The sequence below is a fragment of the Myotis nattereri genome, assembly GCF_964212035.1.
Source record: "Myotis nattereri genome assembly, chromosome: X".
Classification (NCBI taxonomy): domain Eukaryota; kingdom Metazoa; phylum Chordata; class Mammalia; order Chiroptera; family Vespertilionidae; genus Myotis; species Myotis nattereri.
In genome coordinates, this window is record NC_138078.1 from 123,585,722 (window position 1) to 123,607,549 (window position 21,828).

At 41.5% G+C, this 21,828-nt stretch overlaps 1 protein-coding gene and 1 long non-coding RNA gene across 4 annotated transcripts in view; one reads left to right on the forward strand and one right to left on the reverse strand.

The window, feature by feature from the left end:
* PABIR2 (PABIR family member 2) overlaps positions 1-14,030 on the reverse strand; it is a gene marked incomplete at both ends in the record, with an annotated part of 28,038 nt that extends 14,008 nt beyond the window's left edge. The window contains 9 exons of one of the 3 annotated variants that reach the window (XM_081081865.1): positions 940-984; positions 2,383-2,447; positions 4,004-4,086; positions 5,590-5,691; positions 5,939-5,993; positions 6,078-6,121; positions 6,415-6,471; positions 10,948-11,038; positions 13,218-13,444. In XM_081081865.1, the coding sequence (XP_080937991.1) occupies positions 940-984; positions 2,383-2,447; positions 4,004-4,086; positions 5,590-5,691; positions 5,939-5,993; positions 6,078-6,121; positions 6,415-6,471; positions 10,948-11,038; positions 13,218-13,315 (640 nt within the window). Of the gene's footprint in view, positions 1-939; positions 985-2,382; positions 2,448-4,003; positions 4,087-5,589; positions 5,692-5,938; positions 5,994-6,077; positions 6,122-6,414; positions 6,472-10,947; positions 11,039-13,217 lie in introns of all 3 variants that reach the window. The other 2 variants (XM_081081866.1, XM_081081867.1) reach the window with 2 other exon arrangements.
* A 4,394-nt stretch (positions 14,031-18,424) lies between these two features.
* Positions 18,425-21,828, forward strand: part of LOC308536163 — a 66,390-nt gene continuing 62,986 nt past the window's right edge. The window contains exon 1 of the long non-coding RNA XR_013997330.1: positions 18,425-18,828. This is a non-coding gene — a long non-coding RNA (uncharacterized lncRNA). The remainder of the gene's footprint in view (positions 18,829-21,828) is intronic.

Sequence of the window (21,828 nt, forward strand, 5' to 3'; positions counted from 1 at the left end):
TGTACTGTACATAATACTTGATAATGATAATAAATAACTATGTTACTGGTTTATGTATTTACTATACAATACTTGTTATTATTTTAGAGTGTATTCTTTGTATTTATTTAAAAAAAGTTTGCTGGCACACTCTCCCTCCCAAAACCACGCCCATGCCATTCCCTTTCCTCTCTTTTTCCCCTTTGGCATGCATCTCCTAGACTCTAAGGAACCCCACAAGACTTGCAACCAGGCGAGCAATGGACAGCAGCAGCTTGTCCCAGGCTAACCCCCAGAACCTATCTCCAAGGCCCCCTTTTCTGACTTTCTAGAGAGCCAAATCAGCCCTGCTTAGGCTCTCCTGTTACTTCTTCGATCCTAAGCCCTTCCTTGTATCAGTGTTCCAGCTTTAATAAACATACTCTCAATAATTTTTTTAAAGTTTGCTATAAAACAGTATGTCATGTCACGCTGGTAAACATCTCACGTTTGCCCTGTGTCTTGATTGCATAATTTTCTCTTGTGCTTGATTTGATCTCATGCTGTTTTGTAGAGTAGCATGCAGTATAGACTTGTACAGTGGGAGCGATAGGCTGTACCATATGGCCTAGATGTGTAGTAGGTTATACCATATAGGTTTATGTAAGTGCACTCTATAATGTTCATACAATGATTAAATCAACTGACAAATTCTCAAAACATATCTCCACTGTTAAAGGATGCAGTACTGCATAACTTTGAAAGCACATCTGTAAGTGAAAGCAATTATTAACCAATTCTCAAAATTGGTATTATACTGGCTATCTCAATCCTACAGATTTTCTCAGAACTGGTATTAGAAAAACTTTGCGTCAAAGGAACAGTGCTTAACATTTGCCACCAGGAGTACAAACACTAAACCCTAAATTAGACAGAAAAAGCCCTTTTCCAAGTAAGTTATGAAATAAAACATGCAAATACCTTGGTTTTGAAGTTCTTTATCTGGAAATGGAAGCTCCATTTGAGCTTTAAATGGAATATTAAAGAAACTTTAAGTCATGGGCCTATCTATACTCCAGTAGGAAAATTAATAACTGTGAACTTAAACCTTTACAAGATTCTTATGAGGAAAAAAAGATCAAGCAAAAACAAATACAACATTCAATTTTTTCCCATTTATCACTTAATTTATATTATTTTTCCTCTGGAGCTATTCTGACTATTACTAAAATTGAAGGAAGGTTGTATTTTTATTTATTTTTCCACCCTTTAATATGCAGTTTTTAAAAGCTGCCTTCTGGCTTTCAACACCTCATTAGCAAAACACATTTTAGCAAAGAATTCCTCCATCTGCTGGTATATGTTGGAATAGCTTTGAAATTAACCAATTCCACCAATTTCCTGCAACAAATTTAAAATTAATGACAACAACAACAATAATAGCTTTACTTTCTGTGTGTTAATTTCATAAAATAGCTCTTGAGAAGTTTCTTAGGATTATAAATAATTCCTTAAAGAATTAAGAAAAAACTATTGGTTTACAAAACAAAATTTATTCACTAATACAAATATTGTCAGTGTATCAGGATCTATTTTCCAGCACATACCATCTTTAATTTTAAGTTGTCTGAAATACAGAACTTTTTGAATCTGTGTATGATGCTATCACTGGAAATTCTTCACTGAAACCGGCAAGTATCCGTTTACCTACCATGAGGAGAGTTGATTTGTTTACTGGCCCTGAAGCTGATCTGCACAAAGAAACCACTTACTGAATTGCTTTTTAAAATTATTGCTAAAACTCTTGTTTAAAATGACATCCAACACTTGCAATCATGTGGTCATATCCCCAGGAATAATGACTAAAACTGTGTTAAATTTCTTAGCCTTTTTTTTTAATAGACTCCATCAGGTGCCCATAAGCATCTAAAACTAGCATTGAGTAAGATCATTTTAGTTTAGTGCTTTGTGATTCAAAATAAGGTAATTAAGAGAGCACCCCAATTATAGCAAAAATCCTATAGACTTGAATATGAGGCAATTCTCTCTGCCAAGGTGTAATTTAGTGGTGGCTTATATTTGAGAATACAGCTTGTTTATAGACCTATTTACTATGACATAAGCATATATTTCTGCAACATATCAATTTGCATCTCTTTTCTATTCAGATCACCAAGAGGCAAAATTTTGGAATATATATTGATAATATGAATATATGAATAAGACTCAGTTATGAACTATAAAAAAGATGGGCAGTATCAAGTAACTAATTTACAAAATTTAGAATTAGTAAAGCATACATGGGGAAGAATAATGCATATTTCTTTAGGAAAAAGGAGTCCTGTCTTGAAACTAATTTTAGGCAGAAATTCTAATCTGTAGTTCAAGTTCAACTAGGTTTAATATCAGAAATGTGATGCTTACCTTTTCTTTTAAGAGGACCAAGAGCACTGGGTCGAATGCATTTGACTGGGCTCTGACTCCTCCTGCTTCAAAGAACAAACACGATGATGTGAAGTACTTCTAAGATGCAAGAACAATTACAACCCACCAAATAAGTCAATAAAATTAGCATTCATATAGGAAGAAGTATAACATGCCTGTGTTCTAGGTTGAGTAAATGAAATGCTAATATATGATCTGACCTGGCATATGACAATCTGGAATAACATGGTGTTTTAAGCTATATTTTAATCGTTCTATAACACCAAATACCCACAGCAGTTTCTTTAAAAATATAATAAACCTTATTTAAAAAGTTATTTGTGTCCAGCCAGCATGGCTCAGGAGGTCAGTTTGATTCCAGGTCAGGGCATATGATCGGGATGTGGGCTCGACCCCAGTGTGGGGTATGCAGGAAGCAGCTAACCAGTGATTCTCATCATTGATGTTTCTCTCTCCCTCTTCCTTCCTCTCTGAAATAAATCAAAATATACATTTTAAAAAAGTTATTTGGGCCCTGGTCAGGTGGCTCAGTTAGTTGGAGGGTCAGTTTGATTCCAGGTCAGGGCATATGCCTGGGATGCGGGCTCGATCCCGTGTGGGGCATGCAGAAGGCAGCTGATCAATGATTCTCATCACTGATGTTTTTCTCTCTCCCTCTCCCTTCCTCTCTCTGAAATCAATAAAAATATTTTTAAAAATATACCCGCTGGTGAGAATTTTTTTAAAAGTTGCCTCATTGGTGTGCTCAATGGTTAGAGCATAGGCTCATGCCCCAAAGGGTTGCAGGTTCGATTCCAGGTCAAGGGCACATACCTGGGTTGCAGGTTAAACCCCATGCTCCGGTTGGGTATATGTGGGAGGCAACCAATTGATGTGTCTTTTTCTTTTTAAAAATATATGTTTATTGATTTCAGAGAAGAAGGGAGAGGGAGAGAGACAGAAACATCAAGGATGAGAGAGAATCATTGATAGGCTGCCTGCTGTATGCCCCCTACTGGGGATTGAGGCCACAACCTGGGCATGTGCCCTGACTGGGAATTGAATCAAGACCTCCTGGTTCATAGGTAAATCAACCACTTAGCCACACTAACCAGGCTGATACGTCTTTTTCAAATCTCTCTCTCTCTCTCCCCCTCCCCGATCCCTACCTCTATCTCTATCTCTGTCTCTATCTCTATCTCTGTCTCTATTTCTATCTCTCTATCTCTCTCACAACCTTGCCTCTCCCTTCCATTCTCTCTAAGAATCAATAGAAAAAATATCCTTGGGTGAGGATTAACACACACACACACACACACAAAATGTTATTTGGATTTGACTGGTCTATAATCTTAAACTTTTTCCTTATAAAAGACATGTCATCAAGGGCACACATGTATGTCATCTGAATATAAATTGGCATTGTCTCAAAATTGCATGTGGTAAAATGTTAATGGTAGAATATAGGTAATAGGTACATGGATGTTCACTGCGCAATTCTTTCAATTTTGCTTTCTGTTCGAAAATTTCCATAATAAAATGTCAGGAGGGAGGAAATTCTTCAGAGAAACAATTTCAATAAGTAGCATTTCACTCACATATAAAAAGCAGGTTTACCTACCTGGAAAAGTGTCTCGGACTAGGAGTGGGACTTGGTGGTAGCCCACTGCTGCTCGACATTTGTAAGGAAGGTGAAAAACATTGCTAGAAAAACATAGTTAATATTAAAATAGTTAGTTCTAATGCTCCAGTTTTCAAAAGATTCTTCTCAAAATGATAGAAACAATATCCTTAGAATTATTTAGTTATCTATGTATCTCTCTCATATATGAATGAGAATATATATAAATATATAATAATTTTTTCCCAAATTATTATCACAGATTTTGATTTTTCTTCCAGCCATTGGATTCTCTAAAAGTGAAGCAATTTCTTAAAAAATATATTTTTATTGATTTCAGAGAGGAAGGGAGAGGGAGAGAGAGATAGAAACATCAATAATGAGAGAGAATTATTGATCAGCTGCCTCCTGCATGCTCCCTACTGGGGCTTGAGCCCAAAACCCAGGCATGTGCCCTTGACCAGAATCGAACCTGGGACCCTTCAGTCCGCAGGCCAATGCTCTATCCACTGAGCCAAACCGGGGAGGGCTAAAAGTGAAGCAATTTGATATCTCTCTATCTCTGTCACATGTCTCTGTGCCTCCCTCTGTTTCTGTTTCCTCCCCCTTATATCTCTGTTCCTCTTGTCTCTATCTTCCTGTCTTTATATATGCCTCTCTCCCCCAGGGCTCTATCTTGTCCTCTGTGTCCCTGTCTCCCCTTTTCTCTCTCATTATCTCTTCTGCTGTGTTTCCATCCCATCTCTGTCTCTCTCCAAGTCTCCATCTCCCTCTCTGTGTCTCTAGCTCTTGGCCCTCATGTCTCCTCACTGTTCTCCCTGCACATCTGCCCCTACCAGACTGCTCAGGCTCCAGGGCCTAGATGGAAAGACTTGACACCACAGTGCCTGCAAGCACAGGATCATGGCTGCTTCTGGGACTTCTCATCACTCCCGGACCCTGGGCCTGACTGCCCGGCAGCCATCAGTTATCTGCCCAGCCTGCTGGGGATTCCCACTCATCCCTATGGGGCTCTAAGCAACCAGGTATTGGAACAAACTCCTCTCTGGTGCAGACACTGTGTTACCACTGAGTGAGGATTTCCTGCCACTGAAGGCTTGGTGGGGCCATCCCCTGCTTTCCTAAGGAACTTGGGCAAGGAGAAACTGAGGCACCTCTGTCTGGTCGCTTCTACTTTCTCCCCAAGGGGGTGTCATTCTTGACATCTGACTGAAAGCCCTCTTGCTGCAGCTTCATCTGCCCTCCGTCTCTGTCACTCAGCTTCTTCCTAGAGCAAAGACTCCAGTTGGACAGAAATTGTTGGGCACACTGCTCCCTAGGGAAGGCACTAAGGAAGTGACCCCTGGGGGATGGTAACTGACCACAGCCATATCCGGGGTGAGGGAGAGGAGGTTGAGGTTCAGGGGAGCCAGGAGAGGTTGGGGGCTGCCACCACCTGGGTCCTGGCAGCAGAAGGAAATAAAAAGTGCGGTGGTGTGTGTGTGTGTGTGTGTGTGTGTGCGTGTGCGTGTGTGTGTGTTTTAGAGAGTAAACAGCTCAGTGTGTGAAAGTGTGAAAGAGAGTTAATATCTTGTCCATGAGCCTACCTTTCCAAGTCCTCTGGTGGGTGATGGTGCTGGAGAAACTGGAGTGAAGTCAATCCTTTTAGGAGAATATAATTTCTCTGGCTTGTCAAAATCACTATCACTCTGTAAATATAAAGTGTTATTTCCTTATAATACACAATTCAGCACATCACAGCTCTTCTTTACTACTTAAACATGGCTATATTTTTAGAGTACAAATATACAGGCTCTAAAAAGTTGCAATATAACATTCTGGTAGAAAAGCAGAGATCTAAAATGAATATGAGTATATGAAAAAATTAATAAAGCCAATGAACAATACAAAGGTTTCTATAAATTAAAAACACACAAGCAAATGTGAAAACTTTACCAGGCTCAAGCTCTCATCCCATGACTGGCTTATCTGCATTGCCGCTTGCACTTCCCTAAAACAAACAAAAATGAAAGGCCATCAGTGCTCAAAAACAAGCCGTGCACAAGGCTGTGTCCTATTCTTGTGAAGCACTAACCTTTCATGGGCAGTTTCTCTGTTCATGATATCCGTGCCTTCCTCCTGCAAAGTCAAACATGTGCTGAAAACATAATATTTACCCACACAGTTCTTTATTTCAAAGAAAAGAAAAAAGACTTTTCTATCTTATTTGACAGTACAGCAGAAATAACATTCTAAGACTGTCACTCAAACCACATCTGTATTTTATCTGAACCCGCAGGAGATTTTTAATCTGTCTACAACAAAACAGTCGCGGCCTACTGCATTTTTGATATCTAAATCTTCAAAATGAAAATAAAATCAAACTGTACAATTCATAAAATTGTAGATCTGCACTAGAAAGTAAAATTTACCTTTTTGATTTGATGCAGTCTGCTACTAGAAATCCCATTAGATGAGGACGACAGCAACTGGAAAGAAAAGTAAACATTTACTATTTCCTGAATCACAAAGCAGCAATCTACTGTCAGTACCAGTGTATGACCTCTTCCTAGATAATTTTTCATATTCTTCTTAGAAATCTAGCTCTTTAAATTACTGAACATTAATGCACTAGAGGCAGTACATTCAGTCTTTAGAAAGTACACCAGGTGTCCAACCTCAAGGCACCATCTGTCGCTAGACAGGCACTGACTTCAACGCTTTTCCCAAATGAATGCAGAGCTGTGTACATTTATATACACAAAAAAGACTTCAGGCCTTGGAAATATCCATTACCCCACTAATCTAAAATAAAGAACTATATAAGAAGGGAAAGAAAAAACTGATTTTATTCATTTTTATTAACACTTTGCCAATGGACAAAGACAGACTAAGAAGCCTACTATAATATTGTGACTATGATTTAAGTTTATCAAAAACACTTAAAAACTGCAAGATTTTATTTTCATGACCTAAATCAATTCTAAAATTTGATCACTAATGCTATCACCACAAACCTTAGTAGATAAGAAAAATCAATGTGGAAGGCAAAGTATATTTTTAAAATAACTGCTGCTTTCCCTTGGATCACCATTTTTTAATAACACAAAGATAAAATTATTTGTGGGGGGGTAAATTATGCTCCTTCAAAATAATCACAATCTGATTACAAAATGTAAGATAAAATTTATATAAACAAACCTTAGGGTTCTAGTAGCCATAATATAAATAACTACTATTTATCCCCTAGTGAAATGAAAATGAAATTATAATACTATAAAAGTAAATAAGACAATTATCCCGTTACAAGGAGCCCTATCCTATTAAAACTTTTTTTGAATATTAATGTAGTGAGGATTATAAAATGATGATAAACTGCTTTAAGCAAAAGGTAATTCAGGTAAATTTTTGTATGCCCAGCCAGCATTGCTCAGTGGTTGAGCATCAACCTATGAACCAGAAGGTCACGGTTTGATTCCCAGTCAGGGCACATGCCTGGGTTCTGGGCTCAATCCCCAGTGTGGGGCATGCTGGAGGGAGACTATCAATAATTCTCTTTCATCACTGATGTTTATCTCTCTCTCTCCCTCTTCCTTCCTCTCTGAAGTCAATTAAAATAAATAAATAAATAAATAAATAAATAAATAAATAAAGTTATCCACTAAAATATGATTTTACCTCAAAATATATCTCATTACCCACCCTTTTCTTTAACTTTTTCCTCTTCTAGGCTTTGTACACAAAATAACTTTACCAGTAAAATTATTTTAAAAAGTATTTTTGCCATTATGAAAGCAATAAATGTTTACTGGTGAATTCTTAATAAGGTCATTTGAAAAACACTAAGCTACTAGGCAAGTAAATAAGACAAGAAAGACTCTAACAGGAGAGCATGAATATGTCCATCAGACAACAAAAGAAACCCTAAAGGCAGTGAAATAATCAGGACAGCCAGAATGAGGGTTGCCAAACCTGATTGTGGAGAAAGTCAGAAATATCATGTACAAGTTGTACATTATATGATGTACAACTTGTAAATTTAACACAGAACTGAGAAGTAGACCTGAAAGAGGGGCAGAGGAGCAAAGCCATGTCTAGTCCCAGAAATAAGAGTGAAGTATAAAATGAGAAAAAAGCCAAGAACTTCAAGGAGGTCCTGGTTAATGATGTTAAGTCAAGCAAAGAGCTCAAGTGGGATAAGAGGCCCCTGACTTTGGCAATCAAGTGGGCGTTGGTGACTTTTGCAAGAACAGACATTTCATGGAGTTGTGGTAGGAATGATGAGATTACAAACTGGCCCAATAGTTAACAAGAAATTAGGAGACAAGGTATTAGAGGCAGTGAAGTGTAGATTAAGCTTTGAAAAAGCTCCCAGAGGAGAAGAAAACAAAAGGGGAAGGAGAAAATAGATAACAGTTTGTTTTTCAGATATTAGAGGTGTGAGTCAGGAGAAGATGGAACAAAAGGGCCAGTGATGAAGAGACTGAAGACACAAGACAGAGAGATGACAGACCAAGCAAAGCGACAGGAGAGTCATAAAATACACGAACCATTAGGAGAAAACACTGCATGTGAAGGTAAAGAGGTTTTAAGGAGAAGAAGGCTGACATGAATACAAGATAGGTGTCTGCCTTCTCTGCGAAGTGAAAAGCATCATCTGCTTAAATTGAAAAGTGGTGAGATAGGAAGCTTGTAGTTCTTAAAAAAAAAAAAAAGATTTAGAATATTGCTTTGGAAAAAGAGCACCTTGAACCCAACATGCCCAGAGAGAATTTATCTTCTGTTCCTTCAAACGACCAATTCCGCTCATTTTCCCTACTTGTAATAAAGGCAACACTTTCCCCTTGGTCATCGAGAAATAAAACTGCAGTGACTTTTGAGTCCTCCTTCTCTCTACCTTTATATCTAATCAGTTGTCAGATCATGCATATCCATCCCGGCTGGTGTGGCTCCATGGGTGAGCATCGACCCATGAACCAGGGAGGCCACTGTTTGATTCCCAGTCAGGGCACATGCCCAGGTTTTGGGCTCTATCTCCAGTGTAGGGTGTGTAGGAGGCAGCCAGTCAGTGATTCCCTCTCATCACTGATGTTTCTATCTCTCTCTCCTCTCCCTTCCTCTCTCTGAAATCAATGACATATAAAAATTTTTAAATTATGAAGATTCTACTTCTGCCTGTCTTCTTCACCAGTCCCCTTCTTACCATTTCATTCATCAACACCTTACTTTTTGCAGGTACATAGATAAGTGTATTAAGATTTATAGAGTACATTGTGATATAATGTATATGGTGTGATTAATATTATGATAGGAGTACTCAAAGGATGCTGTGGAAGACTTCCCACACCAGATAGCTAGAAGGGAGAAGGGGATGGGATGGAGGGTAGTGTAAGGATCAACAAAAAGCAGTGAAACAACAAAACCCCTTCAGCAAACTAGGTATTTTAGTGCAGCCAGAGCCTAGGGTGGGTATTTGTCAGAGAACAGTGAGAACTGAGCCTAGATAGAGCTGATAAGAATCTTCATATCTTAGAAAAGAGAAAAGTGAAATGTAGAGAGGCAAATTCATTTTCCCTTCTTTGCTATGCTATTGCTGCAGGAACATTTTTCATATATACAGCAAAAATACGTACTTATATTTTCCAGTATCCTCGGGGAAGGTGGTGAGGAGAATCAAACCTCCAGATAGCTAACATTTTCCCCTTTAAGTATTTTTAGTCACTTCAGCTGGAAATCTTTCCTAAAAGTGTGATATTTTCCCCCTTGTTAAACAGATTATACCATGCAGAATGGCACAGGAAGATCTCTATTCTAATCCCAGCTCTGCCACTTATTAATTGTGTGATTCTGAGCAAGTCACTTATATCGGCTGAGTCTTAGCTGCTGCCTCTTTTAATTGGGAAAAACATTTTCTACCCTGCCTACTTCACTGGGGTTGCTATGAGATTAAATGTGTGAAAGTACTTTGTAACATGTAAAATGTCATACAAAGTAGGTATTACTATAATTTAAGAAAAGGTGGAAGACCCAGGTATCCTTAAGAACATATTATTTTACGGTTCTATGCCATTAACACTTCAGGATCCATTACCAGGTTCTTAGCTCTTATACTCAGCCATATACTTTTTTTTTTTTTAAAGAAAACCTCTGTCTGCTTTTTAGTTTTCCCCTCTCTTCTTTTGCTAGCAGCTGTCAGTATACCTTTAACACAAATGTACCTCTTCTGATTTGCTGCTTCTCACACACTACTGGGTTGGAAGCTTATTATAATTGTGCATAAATTTTAGATGATTCAGAGGTCAGAGAGGCTCTCCTATAAATAAACTGATGAACATTTGTGCACAGACTATGGAAATCTAGTTCAGCCGTTTAGAGGTCTGTTTGCTTACATCTCAGATGTCTTCCAGAGCACTGCAGCTACAGCATAAGTGGGCTCCACATGTGAAGTGCTGCTATATAAAAACCTCATCATAATTTTTCCCAACACAACCAACTAATAAGGTGATCCCCAACAGCTCTGCCAATATAGAACAGTCACGATCAGCAACTCTACTGAGAATACAAATACACGCATTTTAAAGGAGTCTTTCTTTGGATAAACAGCATTCACCAACAAAAATAAACACTCTGCCACCATTTTTGTGATTTTTGCATCTTACGACAAATTAAGACCACAGCTCTCAGTTATAATTAGAAGTTAATCCTGACTTACCTCACAATCATGATGCAAGTAGTGACACAAAACAAAGAGCAATGCTTAAAAATACAAAGTTCCACAACCAAGAAATATTTCTAACCAGGTCTTCTCTTGTGCACTGAAAGCTGAAATTGTCCACAGCATTAAGCAGCAAACAAGATGGGTAAGAAAATTTTTCTTTTGTAAATAATTGTGCATAGCACATAATTTAAAGAAAGAACTACATTTGAAAGTGTTTCCCGCAACCAAAACCACTAAGGATACTTACTTCTATACTCACCAGCCTGTGACTGCTCATAATCGTTGTACTATTCCACCGAGTTCTAAATGCGTAAGGCTGAAAACCCTGTGAAAGGTCACTAAAAAATAAAAATAAAATTATTAATGTCTTCTTATTTAAGATAGCCTTCAACTATATCTGATGCCAATTCTGTAATTAACAATGAAATCTTCAGTGGCTCCTCATATCACACAATGAATAAACTCCTCACCGTCCTCTTCAGAGCTTCCTGAGTGGTGTGCTGGTGATTACAGGTTGGCGGAGATACTGATCTCCTAGGGGTGTTGGGGGGCAGTTAGGAGAGGTATGGGGCGGAGCTCCAGACTGGTTGCCTCCAGCTGCTTCTGCTCAGAACTCACCCCCCCTCAAACCGGTTACCACCAGATTCAAACTAGCAGCCTCATCTGTTTACCATAGAGTACATACAATCAGTACTGCTTTCTCTGTGTGCCATGACATGACAAGAACTGGGGAGCTGTGTTCTACCATGTGAGCCCAATCAGCAACTCCCGTTATTGCCCTAAACACATGTTCTACTTTTGAACCACACTGTCCAACTAAATAATCACACCTGGAGTTTTGCTCATGTTGCCCCTTCTGAGTCAAATGCCCTCCTTCCCACTACCATCTCTCAAAATCCTTCCTTTCCTTCAACACCCATTTCAAATGCCATGCTCTCCATGAAGCCTATTTATTCCACAAATCTAATGCAATCTTTCCCTCCTTTGAAGCCAAAGAGCACAATGGAAAAGTAGATGCTTCCTCAGACACCAACTTTACCTTTTATAAATGAAAACTATGCACGTGTTTTAAATCCTTGGTGGAGGTGTTTTGGTCATCTTTGTACACTATCCTGCAGTGCCCAGCAGAGTGCCGTGCCATTGTTAAGAGGTCAAGAAGGATTTTCAGGACTGGGGCTATAGATATCACCCAATCCAGCTCTTCTACGTTTTAAGTGAGAAAACAGAGATTCAAAAAGGCTAAGTGACTCATTCATAATCATAGCCAGTCAGGGAGAAAATTGGGACTAGGCCTGGTCTCCTCACTCACTCTTCTGCCATTACGCTACCTTTCAAGTAATTACTTAAATCGTGATTCAAAAAACAGTATGTTATTTCTACAGTAGACTAAATTCAGGTCAACAGGATTACTCTGGTCCCTAGCAATTGCTTGCCTACTAGATTTTAAAAGACAACCAAAAAAGACCACTTTATTCCTATAGTAGCAAAAATAAATGTAAAACCGAGGACAGCATTAGAAAAGGGTCACTCTATCATCTGCAGTTTCAAAATTTAATAAAAGAAAAAAGTAAACCCATCCCCCCCCCAAAATGAGGATATTATGATCAGTTTGATAAACATTAATCTTTGCCTTCCCTACACTTGATTAATGTTTTTGGTTAACTCTACTCCTATCCCCTTTTCTGGACTAATTCCATTTCTACAGGGTCTCAAAAATTGGCTCTCTACCTAAAATGAACTGTCTACTTATAAAAGTGAAATGTAATAGGTTCAGGAGGTCTGCCAACCTAACCTTCACTATCACAATATTCTACCTTAAAATAGACCCACTGATGACTTATTCACATGAAAACACAAGACCCTACCACTAAAATTCAAGGGTGGACTCTTTCCATTGTTTTCTATAACCCGTGCTTTCTCTAACCTAGGCTACATGCTATCCCTCCTTTTTATGCACTGGAATGCATTTCAGGCAGTTTTAGAATCTGAAAACATTATGACAAATCTGAATCACTTAATATGACATGAACACATGATTTAATTTCAAGTTATTAGATAAACTGTGATTTATTAAAGTAAACTACTGTTAATACCAGGGTTCCTAAACTAAGCTTAGAAATAGCAGCTCTTAGAGACAGGTGTCAAATTGCAAGTCTGGTTCCAGGGGCTTCAGTCTGACATTCAGTGGTGTAAATTAGGCAGGGCAGGCAACCTGTTAGAAGAGCCAGAAGCTTCTTGCCGTTACTTTTACAGCGAGCTAACAGAGCCTCAGGTAGAGAGGGCCCCGTTGTTCCCACACTGCCCAGAGTTTGGAGTCCCGTTGTTCCTACATTGCCCAGAGTTTGGGGTTAAACTTTCGCTCCACCACGGGACCCCACTGTCAAGCAAACAAATCATGACCCCCTCAGTTTGGAGTGTCCCAAGGAGCTCTAACTCTCACTTTAGGGAAGGAAAACTGCTTGCAGGGGCTCCAGGACCCCCTGAACCCTGTAGTCCATCCTCCCTAACCCTGCTCACCTGAGCCCCTGAATCAGGGGAGCGCTGCTGGATCTCCTCAGGGTGCCCCCATTAGATGTGCCACGCTCAAAGTCCAGCTCCATTTTCTCCTGGGCCATGTCGGAGACTTGCAGCCAGGCACAGCGAACAGTGCTCAGCTCCTGGTGCTTAGCTATGGACTCACGGCAGGACTGAGCTGCTGGGGACTGGCAGCTAGGGGCGGGGGCTAAGGGGCGGAGGCTTGGGGGCGGGGGCTAAGGGGCGGAGAAAAGCAGGAGGGAAGGAGGATGAGGATGAGGATGAGGAGGGATGATATCGAAGGAGGGAAGGAGAGTGGAAAGGTAATGGAGGGTGACAGAATAAAGGAAGAAAGAAGAAAAGGGGGTGAAAGGAGGTTGGAGAAGAGCAAACGGGAGGGGAAAGGACAGATTGAAAACAGTGTAAAAGGCGGAGGAAAGAAGGAATTGAAAGATAGGGGGGAGAAGGAGGGAAGGGTCGGAGGGAGGGAAGAGGGGCAGGCAGGGTGGGGGGAGGAAAACAAGGACAATGTATGGGGGAGAAGGAAGGAGAGGAAAGAGGGCAGGGGAGAAGAGTAGGAGGGAGAGGAAACTAGGCAGCAGCGGAACTCATGCTATCTTTTAGCCAAGGACCTCAAGCGGGGGCCGGGCTATAGACCCTGCAGCTGCCCGGGCGGCGCTATCACTGAGGAGCTGACAGTTGGGCAGGACCCAGTTGGGCGGCCTTGGCGGCTCCAGCTCCCCATGCTTAGGGACGGGGTCCAGCCCCCCATGCTCTGGGACCCTGTCCCAGAGGCTCCTCAGCCCTGTTTTCGGTACTTCTCCTCTCCCTACCCCCCTCCCACCTGGAGAACAGGTGGGGGGTTCAGCCCCTCAGCCACCACCACGGTGCCTGATCTTCCTCTCTTTGTTTCTAATGGCCCGGGGAACCCCTTGGTGCCAAGACCAAAATCTACAACCTGCCTTCTTTTGCTCCTCCCACGCTTCGGAAGCGGGAACCTCCGCGGAGCCAGGTCTTCCGCATTCGGGCACCCATCGGGTCCTGCGCACGCGCCCGGCAGCCACGCCCATAGTCCCGCGGGCACAGAGCATGCGTGGGAGCCCCGCCCCCGCAAAACTCCCCCAAAGGGGAGGAGCGTTTCCTGGGGGCCCCGGCGCTTTCCTAGTTGGTATTGGCCAGGGGAACCTAGCGCCCGATTTTGAATAGAACCAATAACTTAGAGACACTGGAGCATCGTCTTTCTGGAAGAGTTTGAGCCAATATTCAAGGGAAACAGAAACATGAGGACTCTGCGTTATGTCATTCCCAATTTGTGTGCTCTGATTTCTGCGATCCCCGCTCATTTTTTTTTTAACCCTTCGATTTTGTTGGTCTTCGTCAGGAGTGGCCGATTTCGTTTTCAGATGATCTATTTGGTGACTAGACTAAAGGGAAGTGAAAAAACAAAAGCAATGGTGTAAAAACAAAGAATCTTACGAGCGTTTATAGTGAGAAGCACTCATCTCCATTTTACAAGCACTGTTAACTTCAAAAATATCAGGAAAAGCCCTGAAGAACAAGTAGCAGAAGCATTTTACTTTATAGGATTTATGGAGACCCTGGAAATCATTATTTGGCATGTGTGAGACCTGAAATTATTTATTTTATTTTACAAACATCTACACAGCAGTTACTGTGTGCTTGGCATTATTCTAAGAACGTTAGAAATATTAAATCATTTCATCCTCACCAATTGAATGACCCTGAAAGATGATCATTGTATTGTGTTAATCATACATATCTAGAAAGTACAAGAAATTTAATCATTATGAAGTTGGTTTCAAAATTTAGCAAAACTAATTTTACCTGGCCCTTAATTCAGTTGATTCATATTAAACTTGCCAAGCCCAGTTGTCATTTTATTCCTCGATGTTTGTTTTCTACTTGTAATATGAGAGTTTTTAAAAGCACTTTTGAAAAGTTTCCTTTAAATTGCCTATATTTTCCTGCCAGCTGGATTAGAAATGCAAACTCTGTGTTTGACCAATGTATGTATCTCTTTATCTCATGGTCTTAGCAAACCTCCCACTCCATCCGCTCAAAAAATTATAGTGCATTCTGTTGTTCACAATAACAACTATACAATCATTTGTTGAACACATGCACAGTCCCTAACTCTGAGAAGTCAAACAATTTTGTGGAATCCCTAATTTTCAGGAGCTTAACAATTAGGAGAAACTCAAGGATATATAAGAAGATGTATGCTACCTTGGCCATCATTTCCAGGTTTTATTCACATCACTCTTGCCTACCTAGCTTCTTTTACTCTTCATGTAAATTTATGGGAGGCTTGGGATGTTTGTAATTTATGGGCTTGGGGTCAACTTGCTCTTGTGAGTTAACATGTTGCTTAAAAGTTGCCATGACAACTGGTGAAATAAAGAGCTAATTATGACATGTTTGTGGGACACCTTTTAAAAGGGGCAAATGGCAACAGACAGGGTCATAGAAACAGGAGTAGCATAAGTGTCAAGGTATGTCTAAACAAACCAGCGATCTGAGATCATGGCATATTACTATGGAACAGCAAGAGTTGATCATGAAACACAGCTAAGTTGGTATAATAGTGTGGGTAGAAATGAGAAGTAGTAAAAATAAGTTCTTTAAATGTTGTAATTATGTGTTTGCCACTATAGTATACAGAATTCTTTGTTTTTGTAATACTCCTTCCTTTTGACATTCCAACTTGTGTATGTATTATGAGTCCCGGCTATATCTTTACAGGTTTTGGGTTCTTGACATGTAGCTGCACTTTAGTTAAAGAGAAAGTCTTCCGTTTGGTAACAGATGGAAACTTATCTCTATCTCATGTACTTAGTCATTTCATATCACTTTTAAAAAGCAGTCTCTTAGTTGCTCTTTCCTTGTTTTATTACGCCCATTATCTTAATGTTACGGTATTTAGAATTTTTTAAATTAAATATCTATTATGCTTAGGCATGATGAAATTTTGTCTATTCATTCAAAATATATTCATTAAAAATTCTTACCTGCCAAGAATATTAGCAAACTCTTTTAAAAGTATAATGAGCAGTAGAGTGGAGGTAAGATCTTATTCTCTGGTGTATTCCATATTTTCCTGCTATTTAGATAGTTGTTTTTGAACCTCTGTTCTATATTTAACTACTGCCTCCTGCATACACCCTGACTTTACTCACATTTAGCTGCCATTTTTTATAAACTTTACAAGTGTCCTGGGAACTTTAACATTGGCTTTCAGGAGATCTTGGCACTAGCTGAGATTCTACTGCTACCTAATTATGTGACATGAATCTCTCTGGAATTGTATCAACTGTAAAATAGAAATGATATACCTACTTTACAAGATAGCTGTGAAAGACAGATCATTTAAACCTGCATTTATTCATGAAATAATTTAATAAGTAGTCATCAAGTGCTTATGAGTACAAAAACAGTGGCCAGAGAAATATCCAGAGGCACGTTTTCACTTTAAGGGTTGGGGAACCTTTTTTCTGCCAAGGACCATTTGGATATTTATAACATCATTCACAGGACATACAAAATTATCAACTTAAAAATTAGCCTGCTATATTTGGTCAAACATTTAATTAACTCACCCCTAATGCCTTGGCAGGGCCAGGCCAAATGATTTCTTGGTCCTCATACAGCCTGGACAATCCCCACCCTTAACTTAAATAGGACAGAAGAATCTGGACTTTGCTACTTATTAGTTGTAATTTTAGTAACCCCTCTGGACTCGTGTTTTCCTCCTTTGAAAAAATGGCTATTGTGATGGTACCTACCTCAGAGTTATTGTAAGCCTTAAAAGCAATCACATACTTAAAGTACTTAGGACAGATAGTACCTGGGACAGAGTAAGTGCTCAAAAAATGGTAGCTATTGTTAACATGTCTTACATCAGGAATGGTGACTCCAAATCATCCTCATGTCTGGGATTTAGGTAACTTAATCTTGCCTAATATAATTAAGCTTTTCTTTTTCTATTCTCAGAATGAATGAAGAATGATTATGATCTTTCATGTTATAACTTGTCTTGAACTGTTTCAAGATAATCCCATTATTTTAAGTTCACCACTGATTGATTAGTTGAGCAGGGTTAATAATTGAACCAATTAAGACAAGTTTGTGAAATCTTTTTAAAACAGTAAAGTGCTATGTTATTACTGTTTTAAGAATTCCCATGCCACTAGTTGCACTTGTCTTCTCTGCAAGTTCTCTATGATTCCTAAAATGTGTGGTTCTACAAAATTATTAGCATGAAGTTTCGGCACTCAAAATTTAAAAAGAGCAGTTTTTAAAATGTTTTGAGCCATGACAGCATTGTTAAGTGGAAACACTGATTTGGATGGATACTAAATTCTGCAATATTTAAGAAAATAAGCCTCTCCGCTTTACCTCTAATCTTTTTCTTAGATAAATAGCTTTAAAGAGCTAGATTTTATTCAGTGTAAAAAATATACATTATTTGATTATGTTAAAAAAAATAATGAAACTACATGGAAAACAATGATTCGTCTGCACAATTGATTCATTTGGGTTAGCGCTTTACCAGGACCCTTTGGGAGTATGTGGCTTCTAAGCACAGAGGAGTGGTTTTGGTTTCTCTCCCACCCCTCCCGCCCCCTAGACTTCAGCTTTTTAAAAATTGCAAAGTTGTAGTGTGTCTCCTATAACAAGATGGAAAAATTTGTCGTGGGAGGTTACAAGCTTTTGGCCTCAGTCATACAGCGTTAATGGCTTAACTAAAACTGAGAAAATTGAGTATTAGATATAAGGCGGAAAGGATGGCTCTCCCATACACCGTACTCCTCCCCACCCATTATTTCCTAAATAGTGGTTAAGGAAACCATTCCAGAGTTTAACATAGGAGCAGAGGATTGACTTCTGTGAATCTGCACTAGAAAGAGAAGGGAGGACCGAGCTTGGCCAAACAAACAAAAACAAAAACACAGCAGCTCCCTGACTGCGCCTGCGTACGTGGCCAGTCTAACAGAGGCGACAGCAATAATGCTCATTGCTTGCGCAGTAAGCACACGCCAACCCGCCAGGCACTGGGCGCAAGCGCAGAAGGGCGACGCCCAACTTAAACACCAAGATAGCCGGTGTAGTCTTTGCTTTAGCCCGAAAGGCTTACCTGATTTTTGCCTTGGCTCAGCAAAATAAAAGAGAAGGATTTGAGGACGTAAACTAAGACAAATTCATTTTCAATATAGGTTTGGAGGCGGACGATCTCAGAGTTAGTGACCCCGAACTTGAAGGCGGGGGAGGGGCGTATTGTCGGTTTGGAGCCAGCACTGCCCCACTTTGTGCCTGCTAGTATTAGGGCTGGTAAGGTAGCAACGGTGAGCACTTCTAATAGCTTCCTCCTCTCTTCTCTTCTCCCCACTTTCTCCCTACATCATCTCCTCACCAAGTTGACCTGTCCGTATGCCAGAAAACCTTGAGATCATAGAGCTAGGCAGTAGCTTCTGCCTCAACACGGACATGGCACAGGAGAAAATGGAGCTAGGCGTGGAGCTGCTGCCAAGTTCAACCATCACAGCCAGCACATCCTGAGAAGATCCAACAGCGCCCCTTTGATCATTGAGCTTGGGTGAGCAGGACTGAGATACTGGAAAAGGCAGAGGGCGGGGGGCGTGGCAAGAGCTGGAGAAAGTGACTTCCAAAAATATTCCCATCCCTTTATTCATTGAGGTTCTGCAGGTATCTCTGTTGGTCTTGGCGTCCAACAATCGAACCCTCAGCCTAGAAGGGAGTGGGAGGGGCTGGCCAGAGGGAAAGCTCCCACCCACCCGGAGGTTGATTTGAACTTGAATCTCCTCTTCTGAAAGCACCCAATAGCAGCAACCAATTGATGTGGAGATTGACTTTTTCTAACTTCACCTCATCTCTTATCCATTCCTCTGAAGAAACTGAACATTCCCCTCCATATTTTCTATGATGACTAATTTTTGTCATTCTCTCAGCTGCTTTGTCACCTCTGCCCTTCACCTCCAGCAAATGGAAATGATTGGCAAGCAAATAAGCTTGGGCCTTTTATATATATACTAGAGGCCCGGTGCACAAAAATTTGTGCACTCGGGGGGGAGGGGGGGTCCCTCAGCCCGGCCTGTGCCCTCTCGCAGTCTGAGACCCCTCGGGAGATAACGACCTGCTGGCTTAGGCCTGCTCACGAGTGGCAGAGGGCAGGCCCAATCCCTAGGTGCAGCCCCTGGTCGGGCTCAGAGCAGGGCCGGTTGGGGAGTTGGGGCACCTTCCCCTGTCATGCACAGAGCAGGGAGATTGGGAGGTTGTGATGCCACCCCCAGTCACGCTCAGGGTAGGGCCGATTGGGGGGTTGGGGCACCGCCCCCTGTCACACTCAAGGCAGGGTCGATGGGGAGGTTGTGGCGCCAGCCCCTGTCACGCACAGAGCAGGGCCCATCAGGGGGTTGGGGAGCTCCCCCCTGTCACGCACAGAGCAGGGTCAATCAGGGGGTTGGGGAGCTCCCCCCTGTCACGCACAGAGCAGGGCCCATCAGGGGGTTGGAGCGCTGCCACTGTCACACTCAGGGCAGGGCCTATGGGGAGGTTATGGCTCTACCCCATCACACACAGAGCAGGGCCCATGGGGTGGGGGGGTTGGGGCGCCGCTCTCTATCACCCACAGAGTAGGGCCGATCAGGGGGTTGGGGCGCCACCACTCTCACACTCAGGGCAGGGCCGATGGGGAGGTTATGGCTCTACCCCGTCACACACAGAGCAGGGCCCGTGGGGTGGGGGGGTTGGGGCGCCGCACCCTGTCACACACAGAGCCGCAGGGTGATCAGGAGGTTGGGGAGCTCCCCCCTATCAGGCACAGAGCAGGGCCGATCAGGGGGTTCGGGCACCTTCCCCTGTCAGGAACAGAGCAGGGCCGATAGGGAGGTTGTGGCCCTGCCCCCTGTCACACACAGAGCCACAGGGCAATCAGGGGGTTTGGGCGCTGCCCCCTCTCATGCTGATCCCGGTGCCAGGAGACCTCGTGACTCTGCTGATCCCGGTGCTGGGAGGCATATTACCCTTTTACTATATAGAATAGAGGCCTGGTGCATGGGTGGGGGCTGGCTGGTTTGCCCTGAAGGGTGTCCCGGATCAGGGTGGGGGTCCCCACTGGGGTGCCTGGCCAGCCTGGATGAGGGGATGATGGCTGTTTGCAGCTGGTCACCCCCCCTTCAGGGTGGGGGTCCCCACTGGGGTGCCTGGCCATTCTGGGTGAGGGGCTGAAGGCTGTTTTCAGGCTGGGACTGAAGCTCCCAACTGCTCCTTTTTTTCTTTTTCATTTTTTTATTCTGAGCCAGCTTTAGCTCTGAGGCTCCAGCTCTTAGGCCTCCACTCCTGAAAGCAGGTATCTGGTTTGTTTAGGTTCTACAATCGAAACTCTGTATCAACTCCAGGTCTGAGATCCCGGCTAGCTGAAAGCTGGTTTCTGGGATTTTGTTTAGCTTCTATTTTTGTAACTATGTTTCAAACTGCAAGCTCAGAGGCCTGCAGCGGCAGGCGGGGAACGTTGGAGTCCTCTGTCACTGAAGCAAGCAAGCCTCATGTTAGTTTCAAGCTGCCTGGCTGCCGGCCACCATCTTGGCTGGAAGTTAATTTGCATATCGCCCTGATTAGCCAATGGGAAGGGTAGCGGTCGTACGCCAATTACCATGTTTCTCTTTTATTAGATAGGATAGTTTTTATTAGCACCAAAAATTTAAGTACCACAGTAAGTTTATCTAAATTTTGCATTTTGTATTCTCAGTGGCCAATATTGCCCCCAACTTGGTTCTTGGGTGTGTGTGTGGGAAAAAACACACAACTCCTTTTATGTGTAAAGCAAATTATATATATTATATATATATATATATGTATATGGAAATTTCATGGGGATTTTCAAGGGAGTGCAGTTGGAGGAGAACTTTATATAGCAGGGGTCCTCAAACTTTTTAAACAGGGGGCCAGTTCACTGTCCCTCAGGCCGTTGGAGGGCCGGACTATAGTTTTAAAAAAAAAACTATGAACAAATTCCTATGCACACTGCACATATCTTATTTTGAAGTAAAAAAACAAAATGAGAACAAATACAATATTTGTATTTTCATGTGGCCCGCGAGCCGTAGTTTGAGGACCCCTGATATAAAGGCTTCTTAGAGGGCTGATACTGAAACAAATATGATTTAGAAACACTGCTCTAACTGATAGTTAACTGTATTTTCTGCACATATCCAAAGGTCTAGCATGAGTCACGCTTATTTTTTCTTAAAATAGAATTTTAAAGTGAAATCTCGCATTTCACATCCCAATATCATAAAGTTTTCTCAATATTGTAAAAATGTCAAAAATGTGTTTACTGCATACTTTGCTCCTCACCTTTTGCTGGCATTGAACTAATCCGTAGTTGTAAATAGAAACTATTAGAAGTAAACTCAAAGACCAGATCTCCCTTCCTTGTTTAACCTATAAGGAAACTGAGGCCCATAAATCTCCAAAGTGACAACGCAGTAGAGCCAGTACTAAGAACCTGTGTCTCCTGACTCCTAAGTTACTGCTTTGTCCACTACTAATCAACATCTAAGCTGATTAACTTAAA